Here is an 18,542-nt window from a genome sequence, read left to right as displayed (position 1 = left end):
CAAGCTCATACACAAACCTACTAAAAGTTGTTCACATAAATCCATACACACGCTATTCTTTTTTTGTTCATATATACTTGTATTGTATGGTTCTTAGATTTGATCTTTCTTTTTGTTTTCTTCTTTCTCCTTTTTCTTGATCTATTTATTTTTACATCAATGATCAACAAGTCTAACGAATTCACTCGCCGGATTTTGAATTTGCCGGCTATTCGTCCTAGTGAAACAGTATCTTTCTCTAGCCTCCTTACTTCTTTGATCCAATTAGGCCAAACAATATCTGACTACAAGTCAAGAACTTTCTTTACCAATAAAAAGAATGCTAGAAACTCAATTCGTTTGGTTGAGGATATTCTCATTGTTCTCAAAGAAATCCCTAATGGGGTTTCAAGATTTGCATATTCCAGCATTTTGAGCTTATCAGAGATCCACTTTATCTTCCAAAAGTTTCAGTTCTTGTTAGAAGATTGTACCAGAGAAGATACCAGGATATGGATTTTAGCCAAATCCGAGGTTGTCTCAAGCCAGTTTCAAATGCTGGCAAGAGCTATTTCAGTGGCATTAGAAGTTCTTCCTTTGGAGGAAATGGATGTTTCTTTGGAAGTTAAAGAAGTTGTGGAGTTTGTGAGAAATCAAGCTGTTAAGTTGAGGTTTGACGTGGAAGTTGATGATAGGAGAATGCAAGTGAATGTTTTCAAGATTTTGGATCAGTTTAAAGATGGAATGATTCCAGAATCAAGTGATCTGAAAAGGGTTCTTGATTATTTGGGGATTAAACGTTGGGGTGAGTGCAATAGGGAAGTTAAGTTCTTGGATACTGAGATTGGCTTAGAGGGAAATACAATGGAGAAGAGAGATATGGGGATTCTAAGTAGCTTAATGGGGTTCATGATTTATTGCAGGGGAACTTTGTTTGAAGTTTTGGATAATGCAATCACTAGACAAATCAATGGAGGTAGCAACAATGCAGATCAAATCATCAGGTTCTTGAATCTTGACGATTTCAGGTGTCCGATTACTCTGGAGATCATGAGTGATCCAGTGACAATAGCCTCAGGTCACACGTATGATCGGTCGTCTATTCTGAAATGGTTTAGAGCTGGAAATTCCAATTGTCCAAAGACTGGTGAGAGGCTAATGAACATTGATTTGGTTCCTAATTTGGCTTTGAAGCTCTTAATCAAACAGTATTGCTCTGTGAATGGCATTCCATTTGTGGAAACTGGAAAGCGAAATCGCGATAGCATAAAGTTAGTTGCTACAAGCAGTGTGGCTAATGAGGAAGCTATGAGATTTCTTGCCAGTTTTCTTGTTGAAAGGCTAATTGCTGGATCAATGGAACAGCAAAATAAAGCTGCTTTCGAGATTCGTTTGCTCACCAAAACAAGCATTTTTAACAGGTCTTGTTTGGTAGAAGCTGGTGCAATTCCACCTCTTCTGAATCTTGTTACTACAAGGGATTCCTCTTATCAAGAGAATGCAATGGCTACCTTGTTGAATCTCGCAAAGAACTCTACGAGCAAAAGAATACTTGTTGAAAATGGAGGTTTGTTCTTGATACTAGATGTGTTGAAAAAAGGACTAAAGATGGAAGCTAGACAACATGCTGCTGGTACATTATTCTATCTTACATCAGTAGAAGAGTACCGTAAAATGATAGGGGAAAATCCACAAGCTATTCCATCACTTTTAGAGCTGCTCGGAAATGGCGCTGACCGTGGTAAAAAGAATGCCTTAGTCACCATTTTTGGCCTCCTAATGCGCCCCGAAAACCACTGGAGAGTAATTGCTGCTGGACTAGTCCCCTTGCTTGTCAATCTGTTGAAGTCTTTCGAAAGGGAAGATCTCATTACAGATTCTTTAGCAGTTTTATCAAGTCTTTGTGAAAGGCTTGATGGAGCAATGGCTGTTCTTTATGCTGGAGCTTTACCTATTATTATCGATGTTTTGAATTCGTGCAATTCAAGGACAGCAAAGGAGCATTGTGTCTCATTGTTGCTGGCTTTGTGCATAAATGGTGGGGCAGATGCAGTTCCTGTTTTAGTAAAGAACTCATCTCTTATGGGACCTTTGTATTCCCTCCTCGCCGAAGGCTCCTCCTCTAAAGCAAGCAAGAAAGCGAGTACACTCATCAGAATGTTACATCAGTACAATGAGAAGACCTCTTCTGGTGGCTTGATCACTCCAGTTTTTATAGAGGATCAATTCATCAATGTGTGGTAATTATTTTTTTTCCTTTTTTTTGTTTCTTTCGATTCATTTTTACAAGCATCCATCATGTATATATACACCATGGTGTAGGATGCTTCACTTTTCTTTTTCCTTGGTTTTGTGATTTAAGCTCAAGTTTTTAAGAGCTAGTCACTGTACTTATGCAGCTTCTGTTTTTTGAATGAAGCTTTATATATTTTACTTGTATCTCTATACTTTCTGATGTTAATGTGAAATATTGTGAATTGATGTATAGTAAACATCAATCGATGTACTCTTCAAGTGAATAAAATAGCTTGTACTCTTGGACTAAATAATAGGTCTTGTTTTATCTTGATTGTTCAGTTACATTCCTCATGTAGGCACCTAATTAAGATCAAACTGTGTATAAGAGGAAAATTATGTAATTGGACAATCTATGCCCACTCACTATAAATTTTAAATTCGCCTCTCATCTTGGGTAGGATTAAAACATAAGTAAATTGTACGTGGGTTGCTATACTCATGTTATCCAATCTTATGTTATTCAGTCTGGACTAACCAGATAAAGAGTACATGAGCTAGGGTTCAGACCTATTATTGATACAGCTTCTACAAAATACCGAAAATAGCTGGCTTATCAAGCTGCCCTTGAGAAGCTAGTCGACTTGGTCAGGGCGATTCACAATTTCTTTGTTGAGGGAGTTGTTAAGCCCTAACTTTAAATTATTACCCTTATTCTGAAAGTCTAAAGTCCTTCAAATTGTCACCAATTTCAACCTATGTACCTTCATTTCTCCGCACCTAAGAGCTCTAGTTATGACCACTCGAAAGCAGGTTTTCCAGAGGCCTTGTAATTGCCCTTTAGCCTATTCCCGCTAATGCGTATTTCATGGCTGATATCTCAAAATCCTAAATTAAATTTTGATTTCTTCTTTCCTTTCCCTTCTCGCGTCGTTCTTTTTAACAACTACCTCTTCCATGTATGGTCTTTCACCAAAAATCTTATGAATATAAAAGAAAAAATATGTAGTTTTAGCAGAACACCTCAAATGTGGAGTGTACATTTCGACACATCATATGATCACATTTAAGGAAACCCTCCAACTTCGATTCATTGATCAATTTTCATAGGACATCTATAATTTTAATAATATTAAACATTGAGTGATCAAATGCTGAAATTTTGTCGGTGCCTCGTATCTGTCCTAGTAATTGCTGACTTGTCTTTTTGTTCCTATCCCTATATTAAATATAATAACATGCATAAGGCCAACTCACAAAATACTACTCCTTTATCTGATTAAAAAGAAGTTTAAAGAACATATGTTTAAGTTACAGCCCATCAAGTATGCAGAGGCGTAACTTAATGGTCAAATCATGAAAATCATGAAGATCGGGATTTAAAGTTTAGTAAAGACAAAAAAAAATATAAGATAATTTTTTCTCATCTACTTAAATCTTAATTGAACTCGTGTTGGTGAGAAATAATAACTAGACGATGAAATAATCAAGGACACTCATGAGCAGGAGTTGGAATATATGTGTTGTCCATTCTATAGATGAGAGACTCGCTGACCCATTAGTAATTTAAGTTGATAAAAGACAAAAGGGACAAGAGGGAGTTGCTCAGATGCTCACCACCCCACACCTACAATCTTAGAGTCGTAGGTTTGAGTCACCAAAGGAGCAATAGCTCCAATACAAATAGGAATCAAAGGGGAGGAAAATCAACAACAACAAAAAAGGCAAAAGGTGGGAGGGGCCTTAGCATATTAAGACAAGTGGAGCCACGTGATAGGTTACAAGTACTTTGTTTTATGTTTTGATGATCTAACAAACTTACTATCAAGAATGAGATAAGGAACCTGCCACACATTCTCAAGACCTTAAGATCACAAGGTTCCAGCTTGGGATATGATTCAACTCTTCAGAGTAGAAGGAATAGCTGAGGGAACAGGTCCCTACCAGTTCCTGAGGCGACTGTACGAAGTTAACTCTCCAACTGGAAAGTTGCTGCCTGCACACGCTGCAGTATAGGAACAGTGCAGCAGTCAACATTCTATGGAAGACTTTTTACCTACTTTGCTTACATCATTGTTAGTAATGTCACACATATGTTATTAACCTCAAGGAAGGTAAAACACCTCACTTGAACACTTAGAAATTTTACTCAAGCTCACTCACGTGACCATCCAGCAAGCAACTTTCAAGTGCTTTAAGAACAAAGAACAAAACAACTACAGACCAGTTCCCACATCAAGTCATTGTATGTCCTTAGTTGAGTTGTAACTTTGTAATAGTTCTTCAATTGTATTTCCTACTTAGCTTGTTTAGAAGCATTCTGTAGGAACCCCTTTTGTAAATCTTAAACCCATGTGTGTTTGAGTCTTGGCTAGAGTTAGTCGAGTTGCAGTCTTTGTAATAGAGTTATTACAAAGTGGCTTGTAATAGAGTATTATAAGTTAGTAAGGGATTAAGAGGTTAATTCCTAGGCTGCATAGGTTGTAATCTAAAAGTTGCTCAGTGGTGAAGTTGAAATCCTACAAGGGTAGGTCATGGTTTTTAATCCCGTTGAGTTGGAAATTTTCCACGTAAAATTTCTCTTGTCATTTATTTATTGCAGTGTGCGTGTGTTCTGTTGAACCTGATAGAGAACCTGGTTCTCTATAGAGTTTGGCGAATCCTTATATTCTATCACCACGTATATGTGAGGTGACAAGCGTATATGCGTATTTAGGTTATGACCATGTACGGTAGAGTTGGCCTATGATTATGCCTTGTTTGGACTATGTAAGTTTATTATTTATATTTTGTTGATTCTATGCCTACGTGATGATTTATAATTTTGGGCTAGAAGCATGCTTAATATTATGACTTGCAAAATTGGACATAAAAGATTATTTTGCCATATTGAGCTTTTCTAGTGAGCCGTACTCATACATGTGTCTTATTTGATTTGTGATTGATGGTTACATGGCTTAACTTATTCATGATAAAGATTATGAAAAGACTTATGAAATGTACATGCTTAAATTATTTATTGAGTCATTGTGATAAATTGAATTACATGATTAGCCATAATTATCTTTTAGCCATATGGGCTTTTATCCGTATTCTTGTTGTTGAGTCTGGTACTTCTTAATGATATTAATTCATATAGATATGCATGAGTTGAATATTTAGATATCATGGAAAGTTGAGAAATTTGACACCTTGGACATTGTGAGTGAATATTAATTATTGATAATCGATTATTGATGGCATTGTGATTGGGATGGGTTGCATGTTACGACAATTGAATGATGATCATTAAATATAAAAATGTTCAACGCTTGGATATGAATTCGTCCCTTCGGAGTCAGGTATTACCCATATTACCTTGGGCCCTATGAGCATAGGCACACATGATATTTTTGGTGCTTGTCGGACACATGGCCTGTGTCAGGCATGTTGATTTGTGATGCGAGTTATTGAGAAATGGATCCTGAGCATGCATTGGTAGCTCAGACTCATGCATTGGCTCTTATGTACATTGATACTGGATCATGAGCATGCACTGTCAGCTTAGGCTCATGCATTGATATCGGATCTTGAGCATGCATATGTACATATTTTTGGCTCATGCGGTGATTTGATATAAATGTTGTTGACATGAATCATGTTTTGGCATGAGGATTGAGGTGTTGATATCTTAATTGCTCTCCTTATTTGTAACACATACCTAAATTCTGTATGAACTGTGTTTCTTTGATTTCGTACTCATTTGATGATACCATGCTTACTTTCGTATATTAAATATGTTTTACTTGATTATTGGAGTGTTAGTAGCGTCAATGTCAACCTCTCGCCACTAGCTCTTTGAGGCTAGACTTGATACTTACTGGGTATCGTAGTTTTGTACTCGTACTATACTTGGCGGTATCATTGAGTTGAGTCGGAGTACTTGATTGGAGACTTCGTGGTGAATTGCTATACTTGATCCGATTCGCAACACATGGAGTCCTCATTCCCTACTTATCTATTTTTGTCTATCTATTCTTTTTCGAACAAATGCTTTGTTAAGTTGATATTAGTTATTGTTATTAAATGCTCGTGATGAAATGGCTCGAAGCCTATCCGAAATACACCCGAGGCCCTCGGGACCCCGTCCGGACATATCAACAAGATCCGTAACATAACTCGGACCTGCTCAAGGCCTCAAATCACATCAAACAACATCAAAACTACGAATTGCGCCTCAAATCGAACTTAATGAACTTATGAACTTTTAACTTCTACAATTCGTGCTGAATCATATCAAATCAGCCCGGAATGACGTTGAATTTTGCATGCAAGTCCCAAATGATGCAACAGAGCTATGCCAACTCCCGAAATCAAAATCTGAACCTGATAGCCTTAAAGTCAAACCATGGTCAAACTTAGTCAACTCTTTCAATTTCAAGCTTCTCAAGTGGGAGTCCTCCTTCTAAAATCAATTCTGAATTACTTAGAAACGAAAGCCGACGATGCACGCAAGTCACTATACGCTATGCGAAACTACTCATGACCTCAAACTATCGAATTGGACGAAATTGTTCAAAACGACTGGCCGGATCGTTACACAATGAAAAATATGTTGATTCTTCAGATCTTAACTTTGAAGATTCGGGGCAATATCGACATTTGCATATGGGATGCCGAAATTAGTTATTTTAATTGAAGTTTGATTATTATGGGACTAAACTTATAGGTGTATGTTAATTTCTATCAATTGCACGTACAGTTTAAAGAAGAAGCATGCACATCACTTCTTAATGTTGTTTTATGATTTAACGTGTTCATACAAATCATGTCATACTTTGATATGATTAATATTATTTAATAATATTCACACTTTGCGTGGGTATTAATATTAATATCCCAAAAATAATCCTCTCCTTAACGACGTTGCACGATGGGAATTCTAGTATTTTTTTTCTTTGAGTTTTTAAATTTTTCTGCTATACAGTTTTATTTTTGCTCAAAATAGATTTCAAGTATATTGTATTGTGATAATTTATAATGTAAATATTCCATCTATATATATTATATATCATAATACATGTAAATAAACAAAATATACTATACATATTCTTTATAAATGTGCATTATACTTGATATACACCACTATTATATAATTTATAACATATACCGCTGAAATAAAAAATATATAAGCACTACCAATCAAAGTTGTAACATGTTAAACTGATATGTTAATATCCAAATTTAAATTCCAAAGAAGGAAACGAAAAGAAGAATTTTGCATATACAAAAGAAAATAAGAAAGAAAGGCATTAGAAAAGGGAAGACAAAAAAAGAATGAAAGGATGGTATCAGCTATGAAAGATAAAAAAATTTGAGTAGAAAAATATTTTTCTATGGCGTTGATTTTTGTTCAGCTGAATTTTAGGAATATTTATTTGAAAGCTATTATGATATATTAATATTTAGTTATCATGGATGATAATTAACTAATGCTGCTATAATTTTGCAAATTTTCTTTAAATATTGCCTAGTTTTATTTTTTTGTATAAATAAATATTTCCTCCGTCCACTTTTACTTGTTCAATTTGGAAAACTAAGACATAATTTATCACTTAATTCCTAATTTATCCTTATTATTTACTTTAATCATTCATAATGTGTTTCTCAAAGCATTGAATTTATTATATTTAAAGGATGATATATTAAACTAATTATATTTTATAATTATTTCTTAAGGGTGTGCCAAGTCAAATATGGACAAGTAAAAATGGAGAGAGTACTATGAATGGCTTGATGTAAACACGCAAATTTTTTCCTTTCACACTTTATAAAAGCATTATTGTAACGAACCGGTAGGTCGTTTTAAGAGTATTAGCCATGAACCCCTAATTATTGCTTCCTCCATTTCATTTTGTGGTTACGTGACATGCCGGGAGGTTTGAGTTTTGGTTTCGAAGTGAAATGGGACACATAGTCCTAAAATTGGGAGTTTAAGTTTTAGGAATTTGACCGTAGTTTGAATTGTGTGAAGACGACCCCAGAATAGAGTTTTGACGGTTCCAATAGCGTCGTAGTGTGATTTTGGTCTTAAGAGCGTGTTCGTATATTGAATTCGAGGTCCGTAGGTCATTTTGGCATCAATTGCTGAAAGTTGGAAAATTTGATAATTTTTGGAAGTTTGACCGGGAGTGGACTTATTATATCGGGGTCGAATTCCGATTCTGAAAGTTGGAGTAGGTCCGTAATGTCAAGTGTGACTTGTGTGCAAAATTTGAGGTCAATCGGATTTGATTTGATAGGTTTCGACATCGGATGTAAAAGTTTGAAATTCTGAAGTTCATTAGGCTTGAATCGATGCGTAATTCACGTTTTTAGCGTTGTTTGATTTGAAGGTTTGACTAAGTTCATATGATATTTTAGGATTTGTTAGTATATTTGGTTGAGGTCCCGAAAGCCTCGGTTGTGACTTGAATCATGTTCGTAACATTTCGGGACTTGTTGAATTGCAGAAAATCATTGATGCTTCTGATGATGGTTTCCTTCATTGCGTTCGCGAGAGAGGTCTCGCGTTTGCGAAAGGCATTTGGGAGGCACGTGAATTTTGTTCTTCGTGTTCGCGAAGATAGCCACGCGTTCGTGAAGGTGTAGGAAGTTGTTCATCGCATTCGCATATGAGGGCTCACGTTCGTGTTGGTATGGGCTCAGTATGCATTGCGTGGGGAAGCTCGCGTTCGCGAAGAGGAATCTAGCAGCTGAGAATCTTTGTGCTTCGCGAACACGAGGCACATTCCACCTTTCGGGAAGAAGAATAGACCTAGGCAGCAGCTTAAATTTCAAAACTGAGGGTTTTTCTCCCATTTTTATTTTGAACTTGAGAGCTCGGAATTAGGCGATTCTTGGTTAGATTTTCACGTGGGTATTTGGGATAAGTGATTCTTACCTTATTTTGGTTAATTTCCATGATTATGTATTTAATTTAACCATTTAATTAGTGATTTGGGGTGCAAAATTGAAAAACAAAATAGAAGAAAGTTCTTAGGCTGAATTTTAGGGTTTTGATCTGTAACGACCCGACTGGTCGTTTTGAGCATTTATACTTTGCTCGGTTGTTTGAGGGCATGAGTAGCCATGTATGATGTATTATGACTTATGTAAATCGTCGGTTTTGATTTTGAGGATAAACGGAATAGATTCGGAAGAATGATTCTCAGCTTAGAGCTTTAAATTTGAAAAGTTTGACCAAATTTTGAGTTTTTAGTATTTGACCTCGGATTTGAATTTTAATGATTTTTTTAGCTCCGTTAGGTGATTTTGGACTTAGGAGCGCGTCCGGATTATGGTTTGAAGGTCAGTGGTAGAATTAGGCTTGAATTGGCGAAATTGAAAATTTGGCGATTTCCGGTCGACAATGGAAAAATTTGATATCGGAGTCGGAATGGAATCCCGACAGTTGGAGTAGGTTCATAATGTCATTTGTGACGTATGTGCAAAATTTGAGGTTTTTCGGATGAGGTTTGCTAGGTTTCGGCATCGGTTGTGGAAGTTTGAGGTTTTAAGTTCATTAAGCTTGAGCTGGTATGCGATTCATGTTTTTGTTATCGTTTGATGTGATTTGAGAGATCGATTGAGTTTGTATGGTATTTTAGGACTTGATGGTACCTTTGGTTGAGGTTCCGGAGGCCTCGGGTGTATTTCGGAGTGAGTTTTGAGCAAGTTTGGGCATTCCCGGAACTCTGGTAGTATTTGAATACTTTGAAGACGCGGACCTCAGCAGATTTTCATGGACCGCGGAGGAGGGTGGCGCTGACCGCATATTTTTTCCGCGGACGCACTATAGGGGAAGTTCCACAGATCCGTTGGTCCAATTTCGGAAGCCTATATATTTTGATCTACAAGGAATTTTGAGATATTCAAAAACAAAAGTTGTAGCCCTTCATGTCTAGTTTCCATAAAGGTAAAGAAGTCATCATTTGGACATCTGTAGAGAAAGTTATGGCTAAAATACTAAAGTTTGGCAGTGCAGTCACCAAAAAGTGCGGTCGCACAATTTTTTCGCGACCGCAGGGCCTGAGAGGCACGACCACGCTTGGAATTTTGCGGACCGCGGTGAGGAAGTTCAGAGAACACTATATAAGTGAGGTTTAGGGTTTTATTTCACATTTTGGACCTTGGGAGCTCGGTTGGAGGCAAAATTTCGGGAGTTTTTGAAGGAAATCATCTGGGTAAGTAATTCTAACTCGGTTTTGGCTAATATTCATGAATATATCATTGAATTCATCATTTGATTCGTGATTTTGGATGGAATTTGGGGAAAATTGGTGGAGTTTCATAAAATGAATTTTTGGGAATTGAACGCCTATTTGAGGTCGGATTTGAGTGAAACTAGTATGGTTAGTCTCATAATCGAATGGGTTGTCGGATTTTTTAACTTTTGTCGGATTTTAAGACGTGAGCTCGAGGCCGACTTTTGAGTTGACTTTTTGACTTTTGGCTTACAGCTTAGTATTTTCTTATGGGATTGATTCCTTTAGCTCGTATTGATTCTATCGAATTGTTTATGGCCAGATTCGGAGCACCCGGAGGTCGATCTAAGGGGCAAAGGCATCATGGAGTAGGATTTGGCTTGGTTGAGGTAAGTAACGCTTTCAAACTTGGTTATGAGGGTTCAAAACCCCGAGCCATGTGTTATGTGATCAGTACTAAGGTGGCGCAAATGCCAAGTGACAGGCGTGTGGGCGTGCACCGCAAGAAATGTGGCCTGGTTCATTCCATGGCACTGCGTAGTGGCTCTTTCTTGCTGATATCCATGTTTTTATTATGTGACTAAGTAAATGAGCTATAAATCATGCTAATTATCATGTTAGGGCTTCACGCTGATACTATTGAGACCCGAGTGGTCGTTTCTTGCTGTCATCTTATTAGTTTCATCGATATTCTGTACTCAGTCTTATTCATGCATATCATATCATGTCTCAGTCTCAGTTGTTATTATGTTGGCACATCATATCATTGTTTCGGGCTAGTCTCATGGCATTGTGAGCCCATGTGTGTGAGATTGGAGAGTGATGACTGAGTGAGGAAGAGAGCCTGATTATGAGTGATAGTTATGGGATCGGGCTGCACGCCGCATCAGTTATGTTAATGATTATGATAGCGCTTAGGTTGTAGGAGCCCCTCCGGAGTTTGTAACACACCCCTAGTGGGCGCGGTTGATTATATTCATGGATGGATCTTCTCTATGTTGTTGGATTGGCCTATTTTTCCTTGGTACTGGAGACTGATAGTCAGTGATGTATATATTTCGGGATGGATTTTCCCTGGGTCGCGTGAGCCATACACAGTACCGAGTGGTTGTAAGGTTATTATCATTATCTGGAGATGAATCTTCTCCATAAGGTTGGATTGCCCTTCCTCAGTACTGAGTGACTTCTGTCAGAGATGTATATATTTCGGGATGGATCTTCCTTGGGCCATATGAGCCATATACAGTCCTGAGTGGACGAGCATTTGGGATTGTGTGCACATGAGGCACTCAGTATGGTGCATTACATATAGCATGTGCATTGACATGTAGATGTAGCAGAGTTATATTTCTTTACCAGTTTCATACCTGCTCTATTTCATTGTTTTGAGCTGCCTATTTACCAAAAAGCATGCCTACATTTTTGTACGTTATTTCTGTTGTTCCTGATGAGGTTAAGTTCGTCACTACCTTTCAGTCCATAGTTTGGACTCGTTACTTACTGAGTTGGTGTACTCACGTTATCCCTGCACCTTGTGTGTAGATCCAGGTACTTCCCAGTGGCAGTCACGATCGAGGTTGCAGGGTTTGGAGATTGTTGAGGTATCTGTATGGTGTTCTCAGGCATTGACCATCCTCCTCTATTCTAGATGTGTTTCAATGGTATTCAGTAAACATTGTAGTAGACTATGCTATTTCTCTAAATGCTCATGTACTCCCCCTGGTTTTGGGCTGGTTGGATCGTATTATAAATTTTGCTTTATGTGTTAAACATTTTATTTTTAAACGGTAAAAGTTTTCCGCAAATGTTTTCAATTTTAGTATTGTGGTTTAGATTACGTTGAGTTGAGGCTGGCCTAGTTCCACGATAGGCGTCATCACGGCGGGTTGAGTTTTGGGTCGTGACATGATTGAGGTTTTGGTATCGCATTTGTGTAATTTTGGTATGGGTGGAATTGTGGTTGAACGGGTGTTCAGATTTTGTGACTTTTATCCGATTTCGAGACGCGGACTCGGGTCGACTTTTTGGGGCGATTTTCTAATTTCTTATTAAAGTTTTGATTTCATTAATTAGATTAGTTTCTTATAGTTATATTCATAGTATGAAATTTCTTTTGGCTAGATTTGGACCATTCGGAGTCGGAAAGTGGAGGAAAAGGTATTCTTATTGACTGATTGAGTTTGGTTTGAGGTAAGTGACTTGTTTATCCTTGTGTGGGAAAAATTTTCCTTTGGTTTTAATATTGTTATAGTATTTGAAATACGTGAAAGCCGTGTACGCGAGGTGATGAGTGCATACTCGGGTTAAATGTTGAAAACTCTGGTTCTTGCTGAGTAGTTTCTTTTAATTCCTTAACTAAGTTGCCTTAATATGTGTAGTCATCATGTTTAGCCTAATATCGCATGTCTGCGTGTCTTAATTCTTACTTGCAATCTATGCAACATGCTTAATTGAATTCCTACTTCCTTGATTTTGTAATTATTCTTTAACTGTAGAATTCCTTGCTGTAAATTCATTGTTCCATCGATTACGAGTTGTGTATTTACTTTTGGGACTACAAGGTGGTACCTCGGGAGCTTCCATGTTGCATATTTACTTTTGGGACTACGAGGCGGTACCTCGGGAGTTTTCCTATTGGGTATTTACTTTTGGGACTACGAGGCGGTACCTCGGGAATGCCCTTGTTGTTTACCTCTATTTGCTGTGTTGTTATCTTTCTGTAATTTCTCATTGTTAAATTCTCAGTTTTTTTATTATATTATTATATCTTCTGCATTGTTTCCTTTTTTTTCAGTAGGGCCCTGACCTGACCTCGTCACTACTCTACCGAGGTTAGGCTTGGCACTTACTGGGTACCGTTGTGGTATACTCATGCTACTCTTCTGCACATCTTTTTGCGCAGATCCAAGTTCATGCTATCACCCTCGATATCAGTGAGTAGTGAGTACTTGGAGACTTAAAGGTATATCTGCCAGCGTCCGCAGACCTCGGAGTCCCCCTCTACCTTTATGATGTTGTTTTACCTTATCTTCATCAGATTCTGATATATAGAGATATTTAGCATTTCTCTTAGAGCTTGTGACTTATTTCTACTAGGTTTTGGGAGTTGTAATCATTTTAAATTGCAGTTCTAATTATTTCAGATATTGAGATTTGAGTTTCAGTTTGATATTCAATCATTTGGTATAGTTGTTAGGCTTACCTAGTCTTAAAGACTAGGTACCGTCACGACATCCTACGAAGAGAAAATGGGGTCGTGACATTTGGTATAACTGGCTCAAGGGGGCTAGTAAAGCCTTTGCTTTAGGCCCCCTAAATTTGGGGTCCCAAAAACATTTTTAGTTATGTATTTTCTATCTTATTTTGGCTTAGACGATATTGAAGTTTACAAAGAAAAAAAAATAAAAATATACACTGTATAATCGCTCCCAAAATAATAGTCGGCAAAATGCATAAATTTTGTATATTAACATATAAATCTATGTATTTTTTTTATATAATCAATGTATATTTTTATATATATTTGGCTAGAGGATGTAATTATTATTGCTCGACTAGCCAAATGTGTAAGTTGCCTAAAATAAAAGTACAAACTCCTTATAAAAGTAGAAAGAAAAATTGTTTATTTTTCAACAATAAAAATATTTTAGAACGTTGAATTAAGCTACTTAAATCTTCATATTGATAAATAATATTTTTTACAATAAGATCCAAGGTAACACATTATAACTACGTGGTTAAAAAAGTATTTAGTTTAACAGAGCTATTTGACTTTTGCTGGCAATATCTTAATGCAGTTTTCCATCATATTGTTTTACATGCATGTAACTTAATCTGCACGCAAGGGAGCTCTTTCTGTATCTTCTCGTATATTATTAAATCGTTGTTGATGAAATATACACATAAATAAATATTAGAAACAAATATTTTTTCAGATAGTTAATGAACAAGAAATAAATTTCTCAATTTCAGTTAATTTAACATCCCTAATCAGAGAAATAAATAAATTGATAAGACTTGTAATCAAAGCAAGAAAGTATTAAAATTCAAATAAAATCAGAATTTTTAACCACTTAATTCTTCCTTAAAAGGAAAATTTTGTAATAATATTTATCTTTTTTTAATAAATTAGCATCAAGTGGGAAATTACATAAAACGAGAAACTTGAATAGATTTGTAAGTGGGTCTTGAAATAGAAACTGCAATAACAAAGAAATTTGTATTTTCAAACATAAATAATAATCAAAGATGAAAAACACTCAATGTAATTAGGTCCTTGTAATCGACAATGAAATAGCATATTCCAGAAACTGATAAGAAAATTTGGCAAAAAATATTAAAGAAAAGACATGGGGATCTGCCGATGCTGATGACTTCAAGAAGAGATTAAATATTTTTCTTTGAAGACCCTGAGAGAAAAGAGCTTGAATTAGGGGTTGGAGATTTTGTTACTGAAGAGGAATTTGAATTAAATTTTAACCCTTGAAACAGATAGTGGTTTTCGTTTTTTCAGAAGGGTTTTCAAGAAAAAACTGTTAAACCTCTGTTAGAATTAGGATTTCAGACCAAATTCAAGGGTATATATCAAGGATGACCATTTTGATTTTCTCCATAAAATACCAAAACTTATGAAATGGGAATGGGGAGAAGAAAAAGAACAAAGAAGAACCTTGGGAGAGGAGTGATCTTCGTCATCTGATGGAGCGTAGTGTAGGTTTTCCGGTGATGATGAATCTGATTCTTGCGATGATCCTGATTATGCACTATTGTGCAAGCTTAGGGTTTTTAATGGGTTTTGGAGATAGTGAGGCTTAGCAAAGTATTCAGATTTCTAGAACTGAACAACAACAACATACCTAGTGTAATCCCACAAGTGAAATTTAAGGACGATAATGTGTATGCAAACCTTATCCCTACCTTGGGAAGTAGATATTTCTAGAACTGAAGATGTGGTTAAATCTGTGGCATTCCCATGTTTGTCACATCCTTTTCTTTAGAAGCTAGGGCAAAATTGAGATGTCTCCACTTGTTTCTTCATAATATTTTTCTAACAATATTAGCTTTGGATAGAATCCTCCCTATTGAATATTGCTCTAATAAGGACTAGAAATTGATTTTATTTATCAGTAGGATCAATTGTTGTGTTAATGTTTTTTTAGACTTGGCTTGTTTTTTGGCATGTTTATTATAAGAAGCGACACCATGAGATACAATTGTGTTTGGCACGCTATTTTTCTTTCAATGGTAATGAAACAAAAGTGATATTTGGACGAGACGACTTCTAACCTCCAAAAGGATTATTTTGTTGCAGTTATTGTCCAGAAGTATATATTGTTGACAATGGTCATCTAATACGAACTTATCATGGTTACCAGCATCGTTCTAAGAATCAGGCTCATGAGTGGATTAGAGGAAGCTTGAATGATATTCTAGCCCCAGTAGAGGCATTTCATTTCCGAACTATGTTTCAGAATGTTATCAATCATCAAGAAAAATTCGACTCTGATCGCATTCCAGCGGAAATAGTTTGCCCTCAAGTGTTCCTTTTCAAGCTGACTCTCTGTCTGATGATGATTTGATGTTGTTGGGAAGATAAACATTGAAAGCATAGGAAGTACTAAGGTTTGGAGTTCAGAGGTGATTGTTGGGTTATCCAGCAAAAGTTTGTGAACATTGTCAGAAGTTCATATAGGACCTTCTGGACATAAGGCTAGTCTTTGTGGCGTATTTGAGTTTGAAAGTTGGCGAGGAAGTCACTTTTGGAAGAAGGAAGAAATGGATCATTTGGTTCCTCTAAAAATTGTATGGTAGGGCCGATCCCAAGACCCTCCATTACTCCTAGATGACGGGCGGAACTATTACGGCCAGCTCCTGTTGTTATTGATTTGTGTACTAAGGCTGGAGTTATTGCTCCTTCCAATTACTTTTGCATGATGAAACTTGAAGGTTTATCGGCCCCGTCTCTGTGAAATGATGATGAGATCTTTTCCTTCTCTTTTTGGTGAAGTTTTTTACCCAACGACCAGAATGTGTCTAAATTGGGTGGTTCTTCTGAAGTCGACTTGCTTTTCTCAGACAACCCTAAAACGTTAATAGATATAGATTAGAGATTGTGGTTATGTTGCAATCAAGATTGTCTCTAGCATCAGAATATTTCATGAGACGGGAATATCTTGTAGATATTCGCATGAGGTTTAGTAGGCATTTGTCCATAAGTTTTGGAAGTGTTTTTTTCTTTAAAAAAAAGTTCAAATATGTGTTTGTTTATAGAATTAATTTAGTTTTTGGGAGATTTTGAAAACCAAAACTTTAGATCCCAAATATAGCTTAAGACCTCTTTGTGGGTCAAATCATGATTATTTAGGACTTTTTAGCAACAAAAAAAAAAGAGGAAAGGACTTTTTAACATGTCAAAATTTTTCCCAAAATTCATGTCGAAACACATTTTTAATTTCAAATCAAACTTCACCCAAATCAGCTTGTTCAAAAAATATTTAGGAATCTATATCCAAACGGGTCGTTATTCTTATTATGCGTGAGCAATTATTATCGATGGAGAGCATTATACTTTGATTGACTAGCCACTTAAATCTATCTCTCGGTACTTACAAGATCCAGATAGGGAAAAACGAAATGTACTCCAAATGATGCAGAACGAAGAGAAAAAGCAGCAGAAAGTGTGATGTTTTCAGGACTTGAAGTTATACTCTTGCGTCACTTTTGCTCGGACAATAGTTCCCATCCCATTGCATAGGTTCTGCATCTCCAGCATTTCTAGTTAATATATATAATCTTTTTAAGAGCGAAAGCAGTTTTTAGCTTACTAGTCTTATGCGCGTGTACACTATCTCTATGGATAAAAGAATATTAAAATATTATATTAAAATATTTTGTTTGATTTGTAAAATAAAAGTATATGTTCCTAAAAATGATAAATGTTGATTTTGTGCGCCTAAATCAATAAACCAAAAAACTACCCCATAAAACTTTTCAATCATCCATTAATATATTCAATTATAAATTTGTTCTAGTTTTATAGTTTCATCACTCCAAATTTAAAATTATCATTCTACCTTCCCAGTTTCAATATTCACACATAAGATTTAAGAGATTTATGATTTTAGTTTTAAAATTCTAATCCTTCCAGTCCACAATAAGTGAAAAATTTACTTTTTTATTTTGATCCAAAATAAGTGTCCATTTATATAACCAAGAAACAATTCAATTTGTTTTTCCAAAATTATCCTCATGTACGTATCCCTAAAAAGTTTTTTACTCCTCACATTAACTATGCTGCAACATTTAATTAATGGTAGTTTAGTGATACTAACTATTTTTGTCTAGAATTTAGTATTTTCTTAATGGGTATGTCCAAAGCAAATTGGTCATCTATTGTGGACCGGAGGGAGTACTATAATTATGGTGCAACATTTAATGAAGGATAGTTTAGTCACACTAACTATTTTCATCTAGAATTTAGTATTTCCTTAATGGGTATGCCCAAAGCAAATTGGTCACTTATCGTAGATCGGAGGGAGTAATTTAAGAATACCAAAAAAAAATTAGGTTGATGAATGATATTAAATAATAGTTTCCTCTTATTATCTCTTCTTCTTCTTTTTCTTTTGAACCTAAGGTAATACTAAATATTAAATTTTCCATTCTTTTTTCTTTGTCCAAATACCTATGTAGCCCCTTAATCTTGTCCATTTTTTTCATTTAGATACTTGTCGTAAAGGTGGTACCCATTGAACACTTGACCTCTAAAAATATGTACCTATCAGACACAAGTTGTTGAGGTGGCACAATGTGTGCATAACACAGCTTCTAGGAGCGTGGCATAGCTCTAAATCCCAGTACAAAACATCTATCTGCCGGAAACTATGGAACTTAGCCGGAAAATGAATATTCATTGATCTTTTCCTTTTTTACCGGTCGATTCATCAAAATCATAAGAAAGAATAATTTTCTTCAACCAGTTTAATAATTCCTCCATATGGGGGAAAAATCCTTGGAATAAAAATGAATAACAACGAACAATTCTTCAAAGTCAGACGAAGGAACAAACAGATCTAATATCCAGAAGGTAATAAAGAAAGGAAA

The 18,542-nt window shown here is 36.0% G+C and overlaps 1 protein-coding gene across 1 annotated transcript; it reads left to right on the top strand.

Annotated features, from left to right (window-relative positions):
• LOC107789564 (U-box domain-containing protein 18-like) lies at window positions 1-2,525 on the top strand. The gene has a single exon (XM_016611405.2). It carries the CDS (start codon window positions 160-162, stop codon window positions 2,221-2,223), a length of 2,064 nt encoding a protein of 687 aa, XP_016466891.1. The 5' UTR covers window positions 1-159; the 3' UTR covers window positions 2,224-2,525.
• The last annotated feature ends 16,017 nt before the right edge of the window (window positions 2,526-18,542 follow it).

Source organism: Nicotiana tabacum, chromosome 20 (genome assembly GCF_000715075.1).
Source record: "Nicotiana tabacum cultivar K326 chromosome 20, ASM71507v2, whole genome shotgun sequence".
In the NCBI taxonomy this organism is placed as follows: Eukaryota; Viridiplantae; Streptophyta; class Magnoliopsida; order Solanales; family Solanaceae; genus Nicotiana; species Nicotiana tabacum.
Note: the sequence above shows the minus strand (reverse complement) of the source record. Positions and strands in the feature narration are given on the sequence as shown.

Bases quoted from the DNA above. Each gene is read 5' to 3' on its own strand.
- LOC107789564 (XM_016611405.2), top strand. From the start codon at position 160: ATGATCAACAAGTCTAACGAATTCACTCGCCGGATTTTGAATTTGCCG.